This window comes from Selaginella moellendorffii, unplaced genomic scaffold, assembly GCF_000143415.4.
Source record: "Selaginella moellendorffii unplaced genomic scaffold, v1.0 SELMOscaffold_22, whole genome shotgun sequence".
Lineage (NCBI taxonomy): Eukaryota > Viridiplantae > Streptophyta > Lycopodiopsida > Selaginellales > Selaginellaceae > Selaginella > Selaginella moellendorffii.
In genome coordinates this window covers 108,337-127,631 of record NW_003314283.1, presented here as the reverse complement: position 1 = coordinate 127,631, position 19,295 = coordinate 108,337, and the positions used below count along the sequence as shown (strand labels likewise).

Here is a 19,295-nt window from a genome sequence, read left to right as displayed (position 1 = left end):
TAATGATATAAAGGTATAGACAAACTATTAATACCATCTTCATCAAAATTAATATCAATGGTATGAAGAGATATTTCATCTTACTCTAATCTCAACTTCAATAATGTCAATGGCAATGCATTACTTCAATGTTATTAACATCAATGTAAGCAAAAAAAAAAAATGATTTAAAAAACAATCCATAAGGTTCAAATATAGAGAGAAAGAGTTCATGAATAAGAGTGCACCACTTTTTCCAATTGGCTAATGGTTTTGGGACATTTAAGGTTTAGAGCCCTTGAGTTTGAATAATACAAAGTTGAGTGACCTCCTAGAAAGTCTAAATTTAAGAATTTAAATTTGGCATTGGAACCTTTTCTTTAGTTCTAGCAAAAGATGGAGGCAGATTGTTGGGAGATGACTAAGGCAAGGTGTAAGAGAGCCTCCAAGTGTGGGAGGTCTGATGGAGAAGTGCTTAACTCCAAATACTTTGCCATATTCTCCAAAGTTGCTGGCACCACAAACGTTGTCACAACAATTGTGAACTGACTAAGATCGAGTTGGTGCTGAGTGCAAGGTGGTATGAAGCTGTTCAAATGCTTACTGCTGTTGTGTTTGAGCAGAGCTACTAGTGGATGAGTGAGAGCAGCAAAATCTAGTATGAACCATGGAAAGAATCCAATCTAGCCAAGGTAACTCTGAAGTTGTTTGAGGTTTTCACCTCAAGGATCTGTTTGCACTTGGTGACATGTGCCTTCCAATGAGACATCAAAATTGAGAAGACAGCTTTCAGTGACAACGAACTTGCACTTGGCTGGATTCAGTGAGAAATGGTGCTATTGGCAACCTGTAAAGATCTTCTCTAGGTGGTGAAGATGTTCATCATAGTTTTTTTAAGAGGTCATCCATGTGTACAGGGAGAGAACTTCCAATCAAGTTGTGGAAGGTGTATGTCATGAAGCGCTGAAAGTTGCCTTGGCATCGTATAAACCAAACGGTAGGATGTTGTAGGCAAATATTCCGTATGGTGTGCAAAAAGCAGTGAGCTTATTGTCTTCTGGGTGAATCGGAAGCTGGTTGTAACCTGAGAAATCATCCATGAAAGAGTAAAAATGATGTCCTGCCATCTCATCCACAATCCTATCTAGGAAGGGTGTTGGGAAATGATCTCGCATAGTGACATTATTGAGAGCCTAGTAGTCAACGTGAAGACAGAGCTTGCTATTGGCTTTACATATTGGGACAACACTGGAAATCCATGCAAAATGTTCCAATGGGTAGATGAAATCAGTAGGATGAAATGGTAGGATGTTGTAGGTAAATACTCCGTATGGTGTGCAAAAAGCAGTGAGCTTATTGTCTTCTGGGTGAATTGGAAGCTGGTTGTAGCCTGAGAAATCATCCATGAAAGAGTAAAAATGATGTCCTGCCATCTCATCCACAATCCTATTTAGGAAGGGTGTTGGGAAATGATCTCGCATAGTGACATTATTGAGAGCCTGGTAGTCAACGTGAAGACAGAGCTTGCTATTGGCTTTACATATTGGGACAACATTGGAAATCCATGCAGAATGTTCCAATGGGTAGATGAAATCAGCTGCTAGCAGTTTTTGCACTTTGAGTTTAATTGCTGGTAGTAGAGACTTGTTGAGGTGGCGTTGCTTTTGGCATATTGGCTTGGCACCTAGAACCAACGTGATTCCATCGGCATGCCTGGAAGTTGTGATGCAAGAACATCTATGAAACATTGGAGGAGAGACACCAACCTAGCTGCGTCTATGCTCCAAAACAGGTTGGATCTTTATCTCCCTTGAGGAAGATCTCTTTGCACCTAGGATCTGGTCTTTGTGCTGATTGTTGAGCACTATTTGGTATGTCCAAACTCGTCACAAAAATTGATTAGAGATGTGTTTCATGTTGCATGTTAAAACTGGATAGTTTATTGGCCCAAAAATTCTCCACTTATGGGATATAGATGAAATGAATTTCATGAAAAGCTTCCCTTAAAGCTATGGCATGGTGCCACAAGTCCCTAATGTGTTCCGTGCACACAAGGAGCCTGGGTATGTTTTGAGTTCATGAGCTCACCTAACAACTTCTCAAATACTAGAAAAACATTACTTTGTTCTAAACTATGGTTCAACAATTCCATGCATTGAATTACTTTGGCCTATAGATCTAATGGAACCATATAAAAGTGTTTAAAGAAGTTCTGTATTGACATTTTTTCATCTTTCAAAAAATGATTTAATCTATATTTTATTTTGACTAATAAAAGACAAATATAAATATAGATTCGAACATCAAAAGCAATTTAAAAACGCTTCTAAAACTTTGGAAGTGTAAGGCTTGTCTAGTGGATGTGATAATCGATCTTAGAATCTTGGTTTAGTTCCCACATAAAAATGTAATAGGTGTGCTTACAAGTTAAATATAATTTTCCCCTATTCTCCTTTTGTGTAGAATTTAGATAGGTATAGGAATGTCTTCTATCACACACATGTAGTATATTAGCTTTAAAACAGGTTATACATTTTTTTAAAGATTAATACATCATAAAAATGAATTCTACAAAGCCCAAACAGTCATTAACACTTCAAAAGATTGCACTTTAAATCAGAAGAATTATATATTAATCATAATTACATTTGATTTCGACATAATTTTCTTATTGACTTTAGACAAAGCCTATGCTTGTTGTTCAAACATCATTACCAATGATTTTGTAGACTGCCAGTTTAGTTATTTACATCATGTTGGTCAATATAAGTACATTGGATCTGCTGAGGATTTCAAGCAACTTAAGCCAAAAGGTTGAATTAAAGAATGTTTATAAAAGTTTTTTGATTGAAGAATACTGCTAAAAGCAGGCTTTAAAAATGACTTCTTTTAACCCTAACCCAAGCCTTGAACATCTCCTATATTATTTCAATTTCTTTGAACAATTTTACAAGATGAAAGTTATGCTAGTTTGTTTTCTTCTGATAATTCCTCTACTTTAACACTACTAATAAATTTTGTGATCAGCAGGATAGAGTCTCCACTGGTAAGATGTATGGGAAGCTTAGTGGTAAAAACAAAAGTGTAAATATCAAGGTGATTGTATGAAAATCAACCAAGCAATGGGATTTGAGGGTGGATGCTGCTACTTGAGCTGAATCACTTAAGATCCATTGACATTCATTTACTATCAAGATGCAAGAAATTTGATATGTTCTTTATATCAGCTAAATTACAGAATGCTAGTAGTTTTTGCATCACAGGATCTTCTTAACATTTTTAAGCCATCACTAATAAAAAGTTAGGCCTGTTAAGGCTTGGCAGACAGGCTGGGTAGCAGCACATAGCTGCACTCAATATCCTCGTTGTTCATGCAACAAGTATACCACTTGGACAGAGAAAAGTCGTATGCAACAGGAGGCCACACCCCATGGCTTTCCTTCCTGTAGAAAGCCGAGATGAAGACAGTGTCCTCGACCAACCTCACTGTCATATCCTTGTCCCCGACTGACACGCAACAACTTGGTCCAAACAGGTCCTTGGACAGAACCCGGGACACCAACACCCACGTTGAGTTTTCCTGTTTCATCTCCCAGATTGCCACTCCAATGTCTTCACCCCACTTCTCTGGATCGAACAGGAGCGATGCCCAGTAGCATTTCCCCTTGTACATGAAGGCGCCGATGTATCCAAAAGACCAGTTCGCCCAACTCTCGTCTTCCTGTTCTTGTTCGTTACGTGCCGGTGGCGAGATAACCACGTGAGACCAAGCTCTGGAATGTGGATCGTAAGCCGGGAATATGTTCTCCCCAGTGTAGAAGAAAGCACAGCCTCGTAGCGGTGATCCCAACGAGTTTGGCGTGCTGAAGAACGGGCCTTCATGCCAAGAACATGAATCTGAGTCATACTGCAGCGAGAAGATTCGACCATCATCGTCATCTTGTGCCGGGGCTTCATCAGGAGTGATCTGGTTCTTCTGGTACAGTATCACAATCTGGTAAGAGCTAGTGACGACATCTGTTTCCATGGCGATGTAGAGATAAGCCGGGCGTGGACGATCCCCGGAAGCAATTGGAGCAGGAGGAAGTGCCTTCCACACATTGGTGATTGGATTCCCCACAGCAAAAGTCATCGAGTCGATGTGTTCCATGAGCATCCCACACACGAGCCCGTTGGAAGAACACAAGCCCACGAAGCGCGAACCCGATGGGCCTAATGGGAGACTGCATCTCTTACGCTGGAAGCGATGTGGACGCCATAGCTCGCTGTGATTCTCCAGTTTCATGCCATAGTCAAAATGCTCCTCATCGTAACGAAGCTCCCTACCGAGACACTTGCTTCCATGATCACGCTGAGAGAACTAAGAGGGACTTACCAGTCGGCAGGGAGACTCGTCCTCACCCTGAGCACGGCCGAGGGTTCCAGCGGTGGCTTGTACAGCTCAATGAAACGAGGAGAGAGCACAGCATCATACCAGGACTTGCACACAGCCCGCAATGAGAACAAGTCTGGGAGATCCAGCAAGCTGAAGATGTGGAGCACGAGCGATGGCTCTGTGACGCGCTCGAAATTGCCGCAGCGACCTTCGTCCTGATCAAAGGCGCCCCATCTCCCCATTTTCGCACTCATAGCCAGCGCACTGATAGAGCTTTAAAACACGCCTTATTCTACGTGGAAAAGTGGATTCGTTGCTTGCTTAGGTGGGACAAGGTATACCAAGAGCTCTAAACACGCATTTGCAAGACCACTTGTAAGGATCCATACAGCCTTTCCTCGCAAATTCCACTATCTAGAAACACAAGTTTTGATCAACAAAATAGAGATGCATGCTTATTCAGTCTTTAAGCGTCAGTTGCATTTTCACTGTTGACACGTCCGGAACTTGAGACACGATCTCGTGCTCGATGTCTTTGGCTCTCTGGACAGCATCCCTACATATCCAAGAACAAACTCAGTCACAAAATCAAGCTTTTACTTGCCTGATGAGCATATCGGGTGTCATGGAGACTTCCACCTGTGCCACCACTCTCCCTTTGAGAAAATGGCAAGTAACATGTTTGAGGGTCACATCCTTCACGATTCATATAAAGCTCAGCGAGGATAAAAAAGAAAACCCTTACCTGAAACTTGGATGACAAGACATTACGTATGTCTTTCTCCACAGATGGCTGCAAACGTGAGCATTTATCATTTGCATCGCTCTCTGCTACCGTCGACGTTTCTTGAGCCGAGGCAGCTTCTTCATCTTCAGCTTCATCCACTTTCCAGTCTTTTGCAGGATCTACAAAATACGAACTTGTGAGAAATCTTAGTAAAAGTGAATAGAAAATCTTACCAATGTGGACGTAACTCTCTGCGACCTCCGGATGATACTCGTGGATACGACGCCGCACGGCTTCACCAATGTTGTGTGCTGCACTGACACTTAGCCAAGGGTCTACCTGTTAGTCCGTTTGTCACTCACTAAAAGTTTAAGATTTGTATTCAGCTTACCTCAATGTGAGCATCAATGTAGACATAAGAACCGGCACGTCGCCCTCTTAGATCATGGCAGTTCTGGAACCTCAAGATAGACCTTTGGCTATTTCTTTCCCAAATGTTCACGTACCTGGACGCCCTCGACTTGCAACACGCTTTCTCGAATGGGTGCCAGAACTGACTCTGAAACTCCTTTATCCACTAGTTCCTGGAGACTAGGAAAAAAGAAGACTTATTCAGAAGAATAATTCTTGAAGGGTAATTCTCAATTCTATCGTCACCTGTGATATCCAGTTCCGATTCCAGCTTTCACGATCATACCGGAGACAACTATCCCGGCAGCAGGATCCAGCCATGGTACTCCAATCATAGTTCCACCTGACATAAACCATACCATCAAGAGACACTTCCTTAAGAAACTATAGAGATTTACCGACTCCTATGAGAGCAACAATGGACGAGATCGCGTCACTTCGGTGGTGCCAAGCATTGGCTTTTAGAAGTTGACTCCCTTGAGTCTCGCCAACTCTTTTAGTTGCCCAGTAGAGTCTACAAGAGAAAACCATCGTTAGGAAAAAAAAGACGGAGAGGGTAGTAGCGAACTAACCCTTCTTTCACACCGATTGACGTCACAGCAGCACTCAAAGCCAGTTGCAAGTGCTCCGAGTCCAGTCCGTGGTGGTGATGGCCAGAGGAACCGTGATCGTCCTCATGGTGATCGGAAGAATTCTTGCTCAAAAAGTCCAAACCGGTGGTCATATCAGCAGTGGACAGAACAGACTTGACAAGAAAAGAAGAAAGTGTCAAACCTCTAAACTTATCGATGGAAGAAAGAAAAGAAAAACCTGTATCACTTCGACTGCATGCCAAGCAATGCCACAACCGGTGAGAAGAAGCATCCCAGAGATTCCCAGCGCACCAAGCGTCTCAAATTTTCCATGACCTGCATGCTGGAGAGTCACGAATAAAGGAGAACAAAGAAGAAGAAAAAAGGAAAAGAAGAAGAACACAAGAGTATGAAATTCTAAGCACAAGAACGTACCGTAAGGATGCTCCTTGTCTCTGGGAATTCTTCCAGCTTTTATGGACAGTAGCGCCACAGCGCTGAGAACCTGTTAGAAAACTTTAGAACGATTCTAGAAAAAAAACAGGAGATCTATACTAACAATGTCCGAGAAGGAATGCGCGGCATCGGCCACAAGCGCAGTGCTTCCAGAGAGATATCCAGCGGAGCCCTTGAGCACTGCGAGGGAGGAATCAGCTAACAGGCCAATTCGAGCAATGTGCTCCCCTGCTTTGCTTCTGGCATCGCCCACAGCCGCGCCCTTGTGGTGATGATGATGCGCGTGGCCCATATGCGTCCTCGCGCCGGCCGGAGCAAGAGAAATGCCGCCATCAGAATCGTCCCTGTCCGCCTTGAAGATGAAATCCAGGGGCCGCAACCGCGCGATCGGCAGCCGGAGCTTCCTTCTGCAGAGAGGCGACATACCTAATCCATAAACCCTAATTAGTATAGATATAAAACTCAGCTCAGATGGTTAGCATGCAAGAGGCACTGGGATTGATGCCCGGCGGCTGCTGTTCCAGGCACCGAAAGGTGGTCTATCTATCCGAGGTTTGCCTCGTCTATAATCTGACTTTCCTGTATCTGCATAGGATTGGGACTTTCATTGTCACTCTCACAAAAGGCTGACTACAAGCTCGTTGACATGCCCAAGCTGAGTGTGCCAAAGGCGGATAGGTGAAGGGTCACAAAAGGCAAGAAGCTGCCTCTTGGTACAACATATTTTAGAAGGTTTACTTTGCTACGATTTACTACTATTCTTTTCTGTCCTATGCTCTTTTGTAGCGTGACAAACTGGCTCTTATTCCGGTACCAAGCAAGTATATGGTTTTAGAAAAAATGATCGATGGAGGTGTCTGCTAATATTTTGTTTTTGCAGCAGAATGCAAGTGCCAAGGAATGGTTGATATAGATGTGCTTTGATGATATGTTGTGTGAATTTATATTGTGCTTTTCTGCAGAAGAAACATTCTGTTCAGTCCTAGGACCTTTATTCCAATCTTTCTAGCTACTAGGCCTTAGTGATTTTCTTAATCAGTACATTAAGTAAATGGGAGTTTTCCAAAGTTTTTTCTTATAGCAACAACTAACTGTTTTGTAAATTTATATATTGGTTTTCATCATTGGGAAGCTAATATAAAGTACTCATTTATAAGGGATTTGAAAATCTCTGACCTCAAACTAATTAAGAAATTTTTATGGGTCAATGTTAATTTTAGATGCCCTGTATATAGTAATAAGTATTAAATTTAAATCCCATAAGTAGAGGATGAGGTTAATTCCCACCATGGCCAATAGTGGTGAATCTCCTCATTAGTAATGATAAAGAGATGATAAATACATGACTTTTATGCCAAATATAGTGCAATGTATATGATCATGAGATAAAATTTAAATATACTATCATTGTAGATCTTTGAAACTTCAAGGGATAGAAAAATCATTAAAAATTATTTTATCAAGCAATTACCCATTTTTTAATTGGCTTAATGGAGATATAAGGTGTGCTACATTTAATATAAGAGAATATGTCTCAACAAGTACTATTCAATGAGATTGAGCAATTAATTTTGTTGCATACATAGAGATGAAAATGATGATTTGAGTTGGTATGTGTTTGGTCGCAATGGCTTCATATGTGTTTCTTGGGTATAAATTTTGACTACCTTTTCATATTAAGTTGTATGAGCTTTCACTTGGGCTCATACGATGGATATAAGATGTTTCATTTGCACAAGTTTATGCTTGGGCTTGTGAGTGAGGAGCGTGGACCATACTTGAGCTCATGAGCTGAAGAGTTGAGCTCACGAGTTGAGCTCAATTTTCAATTATAATTTAGTACAAACATTATAAACTTTAAAATTTTAAGGTTATGGCGAACCTAATAATTTCATAACTCTTTATATATTATATTAAATAAAAATGTTCTAAAGGACACTTCTTGTTCTAATAATTTAATATTTACTACATGCAACGTTTGTTAGAACATAAAATAAAATATTTGCAAAAAGAGTATTCTTGTCACTTTTTTAAATTTGTACTTTGTGTTTTCTAGCTAGTAAATATCAGGTTTGTTAAAATTTTAAAATTAATTAAGATTCTATATAAGGCCATATAACCATTTGAAAGGAAAAAAAAACAATTATGATAGTATATATGCTCTCACAACACATTGCAACATCACACACCCGAAAGACTATTATGAAATATTTTTTGAGATAGTAAAGACAAAAATGGAGACTCACGAATACTATGGGAAATATTGCAAAAAAAACACTCGTAAGTATATGAAATGAAAAGTGAAATAATAAAATATTTTTATTAATTATATAAGGTATAATTAGTTTATATTATTGATAGAGAATAAACATCAATAGTGCTAGAAAATCTAATTAGCTCCAAAAGTTTTCTGCAACTCGGCAATAGTAAAGTTTGCTTGGTGTATATGAATATCCACTTTAGGATCCTAGTGCAAGATGTTGATGAAGATAAAGTTTATATGCTTGTAAGGAGCATATGCCTTCCCATGTTCCTTGTGCTTCATAAAGTTTGAACATGTGTAAAAAGGAAAGTTTTGAATAGCAATTGTGTATTCTCTACCTTTTGTTTTGACTATGTACTCCTTTGCAAGCGCTGTGATGTACTTCATGGAGAAAATCTCACACTCAAGTGTTTGAGCCAAGTTTATTTTACCTTACTTCTGCTTGGAGACGGTAGCAATAAATTTAACTGCTTTACCTTTTTTTGCTGGCCTTCAATGCATCTTTGTAGGAATAGTCCTGGTTTTATCACTCATGTCTCCAACTTTCCTTTCAAGATTGAAACCAGATTTCTCAAGGTTTTCAATCTCATTCGAGGTGAGCGCAACCCCATTAGCAACTAGCCATTCTTTAGGTATTACATCAAGTTTAGTCAATATAATGTCTTCAAGCTGCTTTATATGGTTGACATCAGTGTTGCAACAATATAGCCAACACCATCTTGAAAATCCTACTTGCTTTTGTTCCCCATGGAAACATGGGGCTGGAACAGAAGCAGACTTGTCACCATGGATCCAAACCCAACAATTGCCCCTTGAAAGCATCTCACATACTTTACATTTGATTTTTCTGGCACTCGACGGATTGCCCATTGCTTCGGCTCCACGCTATGATAAACAATTTCAACCTGCTGTGATGCATTTTCTTCATTAGCCACTTGAGGTGGCTTAGTTCGGGGGTGATGTCTTGGAGTAGAATGATACTCAATATTACGCCTGTGAGAGTTTTTTTGCTCCAAGATTCGTATCAACATCTTCACCAGCAAAGGAAAAACGATGCTTTGAGCAGACGGTCTTCATATCACCAATAAAAGCCTGGGGAGTGTACTTTATAGATGTGCTGCAGACCACTTCCTCCATTGCAGTTGCCACTGTTCGTGCTGGTGGAGTCACTTTCTTCTTCATCCAATCGTGTAACATCTCAACCGAAGGTCCTGTTCCCATGTATCTTCCTTCCTCAAATTCCAAGGCTTTTGAAGACTACTCTACAGCGTGTATCAAATCTGATAGACATGCTTCATATAGACTCATCTTTCCTATCCCTGCCTTAGAGGAATGCTAACTCCAATGTTTACTCTCTGAGAGATTCACAGTTTGGGTGTATGCAAGATCCTCAAGTGGTTGATCCTTATAAAAAGATGATATTAAAAAGTAGAAAAAAAGAAAAACCAACCTGAAAAAAGTGATGTCCCCATTGGAACATTTTAGCTTCCCACCACCCCAACCACGACTCAAGTTGTGGTAGACAACTTACATCAGTATGACCATTTTCACGCCACCACATTTGGATCTCATTTGCTTTTGCCTCATACTCTTCTTCAGAAGATGTAGCCTGCCATTGTTTACACAACTCCTTAAATGTTAATTGAAAATTTGGCTTGATAAGGTGGCAGTGTTGGTTTAGGCTTTGAGCCCAATGGAACTTACAAGTCCTCTCAGGACCTTCTACAGGTTGACCATTCCCAAAGACTGCTCAGACACTATTCCAATTAGCCTTAGCCCCATCTGCCATGAAACCACAAAAGTTGGTAGGTTTACCAGTCCGCTTCAATACAATGTTGGAGAGGGACTTCCAAAATATTTCTTGAGCCATCTAGTCTTGTACTTTAAACTCTACTGTTGCAATTGTCAAGTTACAATGTAGTCTGTGAAAAGGGCAATGCTTAAAACCATTTTAAGATAATGAGAAAAAAAACTACCTCAAATCATATACATGAGCTCCCATGGTTGTCCAACTTGCCACCCGCTCCATATGGTCAAAATGTACCATGCATTAACAAGGTCACTTGACTTAGACATATCCATTCGGGAAACAAGATCCATACTAAAAGCAAGGCCCATGGTAGACATTTTGAAAATGAAGGGGTAATGACTTGATTTGGAAATAAACTCTCATGGATAAACTTGTAGGGACAAGTCTATTTTAGTTCAAGGATTAAGTCGATTTTTTATTAGAGTTTCCCCTCTTGAGATTCACACATCCAAGACTTTATCCTAAATAAAACAAAATATAAGAGAGATATTATTGAAAAGTATGTAATAATATTTTCATACCTCCTAAGGCTAGTTGCAGGTTGCACATGTCATAGTAACTCCCGCAAGCTAGCCTCATCCAGTTGAGTATTCTTGTAATCTAGATCAAGTAAAGTGTTTGCGATAAAATCCTTGAGAACTGTCTTTTGAACATGCTTCGGAGTTGCAAATGAGTTTCTCACAGTCTTTATATGCACTGCATCTTTGAAATAGTTGACTGAACTCCTTTATATCCCTTTCTGCATTGGATGTGTGTGTGTGCCAATATATATTGCAGCTTTACCAACCTCTCCATCCTATGGAAGAAAATAGTACATCTTGGCCCCGCAAATGGCATGACACAATGGAGCATTTTTGCAAAACCGACACTTGAATCCAACACCAATGGTGTCACAGATGGGAGGATTAGTTGCAAATCTTTCAAAATATGTGGAGTTTTTACCACGCTCTCTATTGCATGCTTTATTCACACAATCCAAATACCTACCATAATGAACCATGGACACTATGCCTTCGAAATGTTGGAAATGTATGGTCTTGATCTTGCACTAGTTGTGAATGTCCTATTTGGTCTCCATCCCCTTTCGTTTTGAGTTGACAAGAGGTGGTAGTTCAAAGAAGATATTGCCATTGAATGTAAATGGGAGCTCGCTAACGGGCCTATGTAGAAAGGAACGCACGTCGATAGAGAGGGGGGAAAACTAGAAAGCGTTGCAAATAGCTTTGAATATTGGTGAAGTTCGAGTTTGGAAATTCTTGGCTCGCACTGGACTAACATCTCCACTAGAACTAAAAAAGGAGGAAATGATGACGACTAACTCTTTCTTTACATTCACTTTGGTAAGATCATAGCCTCACACTTTGATTGGAGATCCAAAAACTTGAATCTCCTTCGACTTGGAATGTTGCAAATCCCAATGTTGTCCACCTTCACCTACACCCAAAGAAGAAACTCCGATCGTTCAACTACACCATTGTTGTTGCGAATCACAGCCTCCAATGAAATAAAACCGAGAGAAAGATCGAAACGTCTATAGAGAAAACTTTTTGAAATAAGACTTTGTGTCGCAAATGTGACTTCAGGTATTGAAAGTTACCTATCGGCTAGTCCTTACGGACACTCTTACCTTATTGCCATGATGGTAGGAGGTCGGTATTGCTGGACTTGTTATTAGTCTCCGCCTAAGCTAGTTGAGAAACTGGTCATCACATGTGCACTTAGACCGGAAGGGCACTAAGGAAGGAAATCCTAAGTTGTCATTTAGTCAAGCGGACTTGACACAGTGATGAGAAATTCATGATGTTGGCTTGCACTTACTAGTGTTAGGAACTCCCGTGATATTGAGTTTGGTCCCTCAATATCGCTAGATGATAGCTTACCGTGTCTACCAAACACCCTCGCTATCATGCCTTTTGTGTTAGTTTCATTTCGGTCCCAAATGCTATTTATGGAAAGTGTCCAGATTTGCTCAATTGGCATATTTACGGAATGTAGAGATTGGCTTGAACACAATGGTGTTTGTCCCATGTCCAAATTCGCAATCTAGCGCCATTCCATATTTAGTAAGTTTCAAACTTATCCCAGAGACTAACTCCTGATACTAAGGGAGGCTTGGGGTGAAAGCCCAAAGCGTGTGTTCCTCAAGGGGGCAGGGGAGGCTGTAGGGGGTTCCAAATATATAGTAGGGATAGTGGGTAGGTCAGGCATGGTTGACCAACCTGAGGCATAGTTTAGCTCTCGCTTGCATACCTGTCCTTGTTCTGCGTCCGGCTTGGGTCTAAGCCCAAGTTCCATTCCATGCTAGCTGATGGAGTACCTATGTCCTCGTGTTAGGCCACCGGTATGCCGAAATAGCGCCAGACTCTGTTTAGCTCCGTTTTGCGTGCTAATCCTGGCATTGGGATGCTGGTTACTCTAGGACTGTTCCAAGTCACTCCGGGCTCCTGTTCCTTTGCTCTTTAGGCTATATGCTCGGGAGTTGCTCCGTGGTTCGGTTCCACCACTCTTTGGCTTCACGCTTGGGAGTTTGGCACCGTTCCTTCGTTCAGTGGCCCAAGACCCTGAACCTCGGGTTCCTATGGACACGTGGCATAGACATGTGGCTGTGGGGGGTTTCAAATGTATAGTAGGGATAGTGGGTAGGTCGGGCATGGCCGACCAACTTGAGGCATAGTTTAGCTCCCGCTTGCGTGCCTGTCCTTGTTCTGCGTCCGGCTTGAGTCTAAGCCCAAGTTCCATTCCATGCTAGCTGGTGGAGTACCTATATCCTTGTGTTAGGCCACCGGTATGCCGAAATAGCGCCAGATTCTGTTTGGCTCCGTTTTGCGTGTTAGTTCTGGCATTGGGACGCTGGTTACTCTAGGACTGTTCCAAGTCGCTCCGGGCTCCTGTTCCTTCGCTCTTTAGGCTATATGCTCGAGAGTTGCTCTGTGGTTCGGTTCCACCACTCTTTGGCTTCACGCTTGGGAGTTTGGCATCATTCCTTCATTCAGTGGTCCAAGGCTCTGAACCTCGGGTTCCTATGGACACGTGGCATGTGACACGTGGCATCTGTCACGTGGCATAAAGAGGGTTTAGGTTCCGCTTCGTGGTATTATCTTATGGTAAATCACCATAGGATAAAGGGTCAAAACCACATGTGCTACACTTTGGGAGAAAGAAAACAGTGGGTGATCTTGGTAATGCAAAAGGGAGCTCTCCATTTTGTTGCCTTTAAGTTTTGGAACTTTGAACTTTTATAAAGAAATGTCACCTCAAACATATGCTATGCCATTATGTAAAAAGAAAAGGTGATTTTATTCTAGGATCTAACATCAAATAATATTGTTATAATAAATTTTATATGAAGTATAAAGGACTATGTTGTATAATATTAAAAGTCTGTATACATTGAATTCAAAAACATGCTCAAATTTATTATATGGACTAACTTTTGGTAGAACGGAAAGAAATATCATTTCAAGCATGTGCCATAATATGAAAGATAGGAATAATTTTATTCTAGGATCTACCATCAACCAACTGTTGCCAAACAAATTAAATATTATATATATTTTCAGTACTTCATTAAAGCTAGAAATCATCACATTCTTCTAAACTTATTTAAATATATTCCATCTTTGTACTACCATCTATCACCTATAGTAAATTATCTATATACATTGCTTTGGAAATAACACCTTACAATTTAATAATCTTATATTTTCTGACAAGATGCTATAACTTGCAAGAAACATATAATTCTCATTTATAATTTCATACTGTGATCAATTCAACACATGCATCTGTGACATTATTTCCACATTAGGGCATAGTCATATTAGAGCACACCTCTATTATTAAATTATAACTCAAAAGGACTTTGTCACATGATCAAATCTATGACGGAATAAAAATTGTACATTGCTAACAAATATTTGCAGAATGTAATAAAGATTTAATGCATCCACGATGAATGGTTGTGATGAAAGTTAGGTTGGGGTTAGGGCGGCTGCCGCCATTAAGGTTTTACAGAAAGTAGAGTGGGAGATTGGGAGTGACTGTGAGATCCATCGGCGTCGAATAGAATGCCGCCAAGAGTAAGTTTTTTACTCCTCCACTCCCATGCCACGCCCAGTGCCGCTGCACCCATGCCGCACCCAGCGCTGCCACGTCCATGCCACGCCTAGCGCTGCCGCGCCCACGCCATGCCACGCCCAGTGCTACTGTGCCCAGCGCCGTGCCCAGCACCGCCGCGCCCATGCCACGCCCAGTGCTGCCACTGCCCAGCGCTACCGCCGCTGTGCCCAGCGCCGCCGCTGCCAAGTGCCCGGGCCGGGCATTTAGCCAGGCACTCCACTTGGGCCGGCCATGGCAGGCCGGTATGCCGGCGAACCGGCGCCTGCTCCAAGTGCCCGCGCAAAGTGCCTGGGCTGGTACACTGGTGAACCGGCACCCATGCCAAGTGCCCGGGCTGGGCACTCCACGCGGGCCGCCCAAGGTGCTTGGGGGTGGGCTAGTTCGCTGGCGAACTAACGCCCGCACCAACTCCCTGCCCCAAAGTCCCTGCTTCTTATGCATTTTTACTTCTTATGCATTTTCAATTTATAATGAGTTTTTTTTATTTTCAGAAATGAAAACAACTACAAAAGGAGAAGGACGTTGGATCAAAGAGAAGACATCAGGAAGACGAGATCCAGGATGACAATCAAGTTGACATTCAGATAGAGATTTCCACAGCGAGAACTCTGCCATCTTCGCAACTAGATATCTTCAGTCCACATGCACCCCCATTTTTGCCACCACCGCCATCGATGCCACCACCACCATTACCACCGCCACCACCTTCACCACCATTGCCACCTCTACCTTCATCACCACCATTACCACCACTGTCATCACCATTATTACCACCACCACTGTCATTGCCATTATTACCACCACCACCGCCAACATCATCACCACCAGCAGTGCCATTGAAACCATTGTCATCACTACCATTGTTGTCACAACCACAATGCCACTACTCTTAACATATTCGCAAAATATGGCAGAAACTAGCTACATTACGGAGCAGTGCCCAAGTGCGCTTGACGAGGGTGTTAGGCTCGAGCTAGGGGCTAGATTTGATAATGGTGCTACTGGAGGTGTAGTTAAAGCTGAAAGAGAAGTGGAGTTACTTGAACACATTGTAAATAAGTGCTTCCAAGAAACAGTTTTGAGAACCAAAAAGAAGGCCATTCACACGACTCTGGAGTCTCTCAAGTGGGAAGGCCCGAGAGACATGATCTAAAAAATCCCACTATGTCGATTCACTTAGACAAGCATTGTTTGGTTTGCTCCACCGCACTTCATCAACATGGACATCTATAATTTGTACAAATAGAATGGCCTTGGGGCAAACATAGGTATGTTCTTTGTTTCGGTCTTCAAGCTAAGAATGACAAATACCCTCTCGGTGTCACCAGAAATCGAGAGGGTTTGGGATGACATTTGGAAAATGAAGTTGGGAATCATTACTAGTGTGCGTGGATGAAGTGCATCAATGAATGCTTTTGAGACGATCTTGTCTATCACATCAATGTTCTGATTAGACATGTACACGTGAGAGGATCTCTAGATGTGGCAAGGCTTGTGATAGCTTGCCATAAAATTAATGCGTAAGTACCTCTCCCTCTTCAATCACTTTTAACAATTTGTGTTTTGTAGGCTGGGATAGTTTGCAGTGCAGGAACAAAGCCTAGTACATGATATCGAGCAGATCTAGTTTCTTGCCAATCTCGACGAGGATGCAATCTACAGCCACTATAGTGATGATTTAGCATCACTTATTCGGCATCAACGAGGTGCCAATAGATGGTACAAGAATCCAATGGCTTTTATGACAGTTGTGTGGAGTAAGGTATGTTCTTCCAAGTATACTTCTTATCATAGAATGTTTGTGTTGTCTTTAGCCATTGGTGAAAGTTAAGCAAGATGCATATGCATAGTCACATCAAGCTGAAAATGATCAAGAACTCTTGAAGCATTTAGCTGCAATTGACAAGAAAATCAACATCACAAAGAAGACAAAGGTAAAGAAATTACTTAGTGTGGCTAACCCTCGACGCCCAAAGGAGTAGTTTGATATCATAACAGAGATTGTTTATCATGAAAGTAATTATTGTTTGTGTTTACATGAAGGTTACTCACAAAAGTTATTTCTTAGTGGGCAAGACTCCAGATGAGATTATTTACAACATCTTAAAGTCCAAGCTTACATATGAGGAATAGATACACATTCTGAACGACTTCAATAACATACTCAAGGAAGGAGAAAAAGGTTTGGACAGTATGATGGAGACTGTGATGAGGAGGACCGTCTACATTTCACAAACTGTATATGAAGGGGAGATGCTTCTAGCACTTTTTATAGAGGATGATCCTGAGCAACTTCCATTCAAGGACTTCATCACCACTAAGCTTACAAAACTCAGAGAGGACTGGCTACCAAAGAAGGCCACAAGCATGACTCCATTTGATAAACAACTTAGCCAACCTTACTTCATGTGGTGAGCAGCTTTCAGGTAACATACAATTTCTCAACTATACTCAATTTGTTTATATTCTATTATAGGTATCTCCAATATAGAGGTGTTCCTCTCGAAACACTAGTATGCGAACGACTCTTGAGGCATGGTGTGAGAGATGGAGGCATGTACTTGACAACAATGAAGTTTCTAGCAACAATAAAGCAAGCTTGTCTTTGGGAATTGGAGATGCCAGATTATGCACCAACCCACCGAGAAGCTGAAGAGGCAACAATGAAGACATGCCAGATGACAAAGATGATGGCCATGAGAATGTCGACACTATTGGTACTAATGGCAAGGAGAGTGAAGATGGCGGTGAGATAGACTTGCAAGAAATTCCTTGAGACGAAGTCAAGCAAGAGAACTAGAACGTCCAAGAAGTTCTACCTAGACGAAAGCATGCAAATCCACATCTAGAGGAATTAGTCAACAGTGATGATGATCGTCTAAAATGTCCCCGTAACCGAGGAACTTCTTGAGGTATATTTCTCTTAATTTTCTCATTTTCTTAGTTCCTCAAAATGGTTGTAGCAAAAACTGTCATGAGTAACTTCATTCCAGCTCGTCTTGATGCCTAAGAAGAGGACCTAGAGGAACTTACATCTACCACATGCCATATGACGATATGTAAATTTTTCTTAAGTTCATATCTTATCTTTGTCTTCTCCCCCTAGATTCACCCTATTTCTCCAGTGGCATTCCATGGTGAAGTTGGGATCTTTATTAGCTCCTATAGTTCATTGATGGCATCTTTTGAGGAGGATGCTAAGAATATGGCTATCCTGCAAAAGTGGGAGCACTTTTGTCAGAAAATCCATAGGTGACCTCTCAAGAGCACAAACTTCATGCTCTTTGACATGCCAGATGGTCTTTTAGACACTAATGGTGATGTCCTAAGCTAGAACAATCTGACTAAAGACCACTTGAAGGATGCATTCCTTTTGGCAGCAATTCTCCTTCACACAATTGGTCAAGTTGCCTTCATTTTCCCAAATGACCCCCATTGGATGTCTTGCCTTATAAGGTATGCAACTCGAGTCAACTTCAAGAGGTTCTCTTCCGGGTGCATCATGGATAGTGTTGGGGTCGAGACCAAAGGCATCCTAGGCATGCCAGAGAAGGTAAGAAATCATCTTTTGTTTTGGTTGTCTTTAAAGTCTTATTATTCAAGTTATGATGTGGACCTACCATGTATTTTGCAAAAGAGAAAATGACAGTTTTCATGATAGTGAGTGTGTTATAAGGGTTTTGCTAGGGTATGATAGCTTTACTGACATCATACCAAATCTCGTAGATGACAACATCTGCAACACATTGTTTGGGTATCGGTTCTAATCTCCATTGGTGATGCATGTCCTACTTGAGCTTTATTGCCCAACTAGGGATGTTGTCATCCATTGCACAGCAGGTAGTGGTTTGATGGTCGAAGTAGCATGTGACTTTGGTAGATCGGTGTTTGCGATTGAAGAATATATGTTCTTCAAATGGCTAAAATTTGAGCTACTATTAGTAGCTAAAATTTTTAGTAGGATGGCCTAAAAATACCATATTCAGCACTTGTGAATGTAGTCTTTACTAATGGAATATTGTTCCTCACCATGAAATGATAATAGTTGTGTGTTCTTAACTCTTTTTTAATTTTCTTATACATCCATTTATGCACACTTTCCACATCAGTTCTTGGGTAGTTGTGACAGTGTTCTAGAAAAGTTTTTAAACCCATACAGCTTTCCATTTTATCTAAATAAAGGTAGCAGATGGGACACTAGAGATAATATATGTTTGTTCTTTCAAAAGTTTTAGCCATATCTGGAGCAAGATCTTGAAGAAACATTTGATATCACTCTTGAAGCACATGAGGCAATCCATCTTTAGTAACAACATCTAAAACATTATTGGAAGAGGGATCTCTTGTTCAGTCACACTTGGGGCTACAAAAGGAAAAACCTCACAATGATTATTGGGTGGAGGGAAAGGTGGAATGTACGTAAAAATTGGAGACACAGGTGGAGACTTATATGAAATGCGTGGGGACCAAGTGTGAGTAGCAATAGCATTTTCCCTAGTCATTCCTTCACTTTAAACAAATTGAAATTTCAATGTTGAAAGCATCCCTTGTCGATATTTATACTAAGAAAAGATCTAGGGGTT

The 19,295-nt window shown here is 41.2% G+C and overlaps 3 protein-coding genes across 4 annotated transcripts in view; all 3 read right to left on the bottom strand.

Annotated features, from left to right (window-relative positions):
• The window catches only part of LOC112347485, a 14,581-nt gene extending 13,427 nt beyond the window's left edge, over positions 1 to 1,154 (bottom strand). Inside the window, exon 1 of the mRNA XM_024678421.1 lies at positions 954 to 1,154. Within this exon, the coding sequence (XP_024534189.1) occupies positions 954 to 1,154 (201 nt within the window). The remainder of the gene's footprint in view (positions 1 to 953) is intronic.
• Positions 1,155 to 3,175: 2,021 nt separating this feature from the next.
• Positions 3,176 to 4,641, bottom strand: LOC9641915. Its single transcript, XM_002973448.2, has 2 exons — positions 4,355 to 4,641; positions 3,176 to 4,301 (listed from the first exon to the last, which is right to left on the bottom strand). The coding sequence occupies exons 1-2, from the start codon at positions 4,606 to 4,608 to the stop codon at positions 3,290 to 3,292; spliced, it is 1,266 nt and encodes a 421-aa protein (XP_002973494.2). The 5' UTR covers positions 4,609 to 4,641; the 3' UTR covers positions 3,176 to 3,289.
• Positions 4,642 to 4,727: 86 nt separating this feature from the next.
• On the bottom strand, positions 4,728 to 6,960 carry LOC9642422 (metal tolerance protein 2). 2 transcript variants are annotated; one of them, XM_024678585.1, is made up of 12 exons: positions 6,624 to 6,960; positions 6,500 to 6,569; positions 6,303 to 6,400; positions 6,065 to 6,237; positions 5,891 to 6,006; positions 5,739 to 5,835; positions 5,588 to 5,672; positions 5,473 to 5,535; positions 5,315 to 5,420; positions 5,100 to 5,260; positions 4,959 to 5,050; positions 4,728 to 4,910 (listed from the first exon to the last, which is right to left on the bottom strand). In XM_024678585.1, exons 1-12 carry the CDS (start codon positions 6,942 to 6,944, stop codon positions 4,814 to 4,816), a joined length of 1,479 nt encoding a protein of 492 aa, XP_024534353.1. In that variant the 5' UTR covers positions 6,945 to 6,960; the 3' UTR covers positions 4,728 to 4,813. The 2 variants fall into 2 exon arrangements, with proteins under 2 accessions (XP_024534353.1, XP_024534354.1); XM_024678586.1 differs by having other exon boundaries at positions 4,804 to 4,910; positions 4,959 to 5,010.
• Positions 6,961 to 19,295: the final 12,335 nt, after the last annotated feature.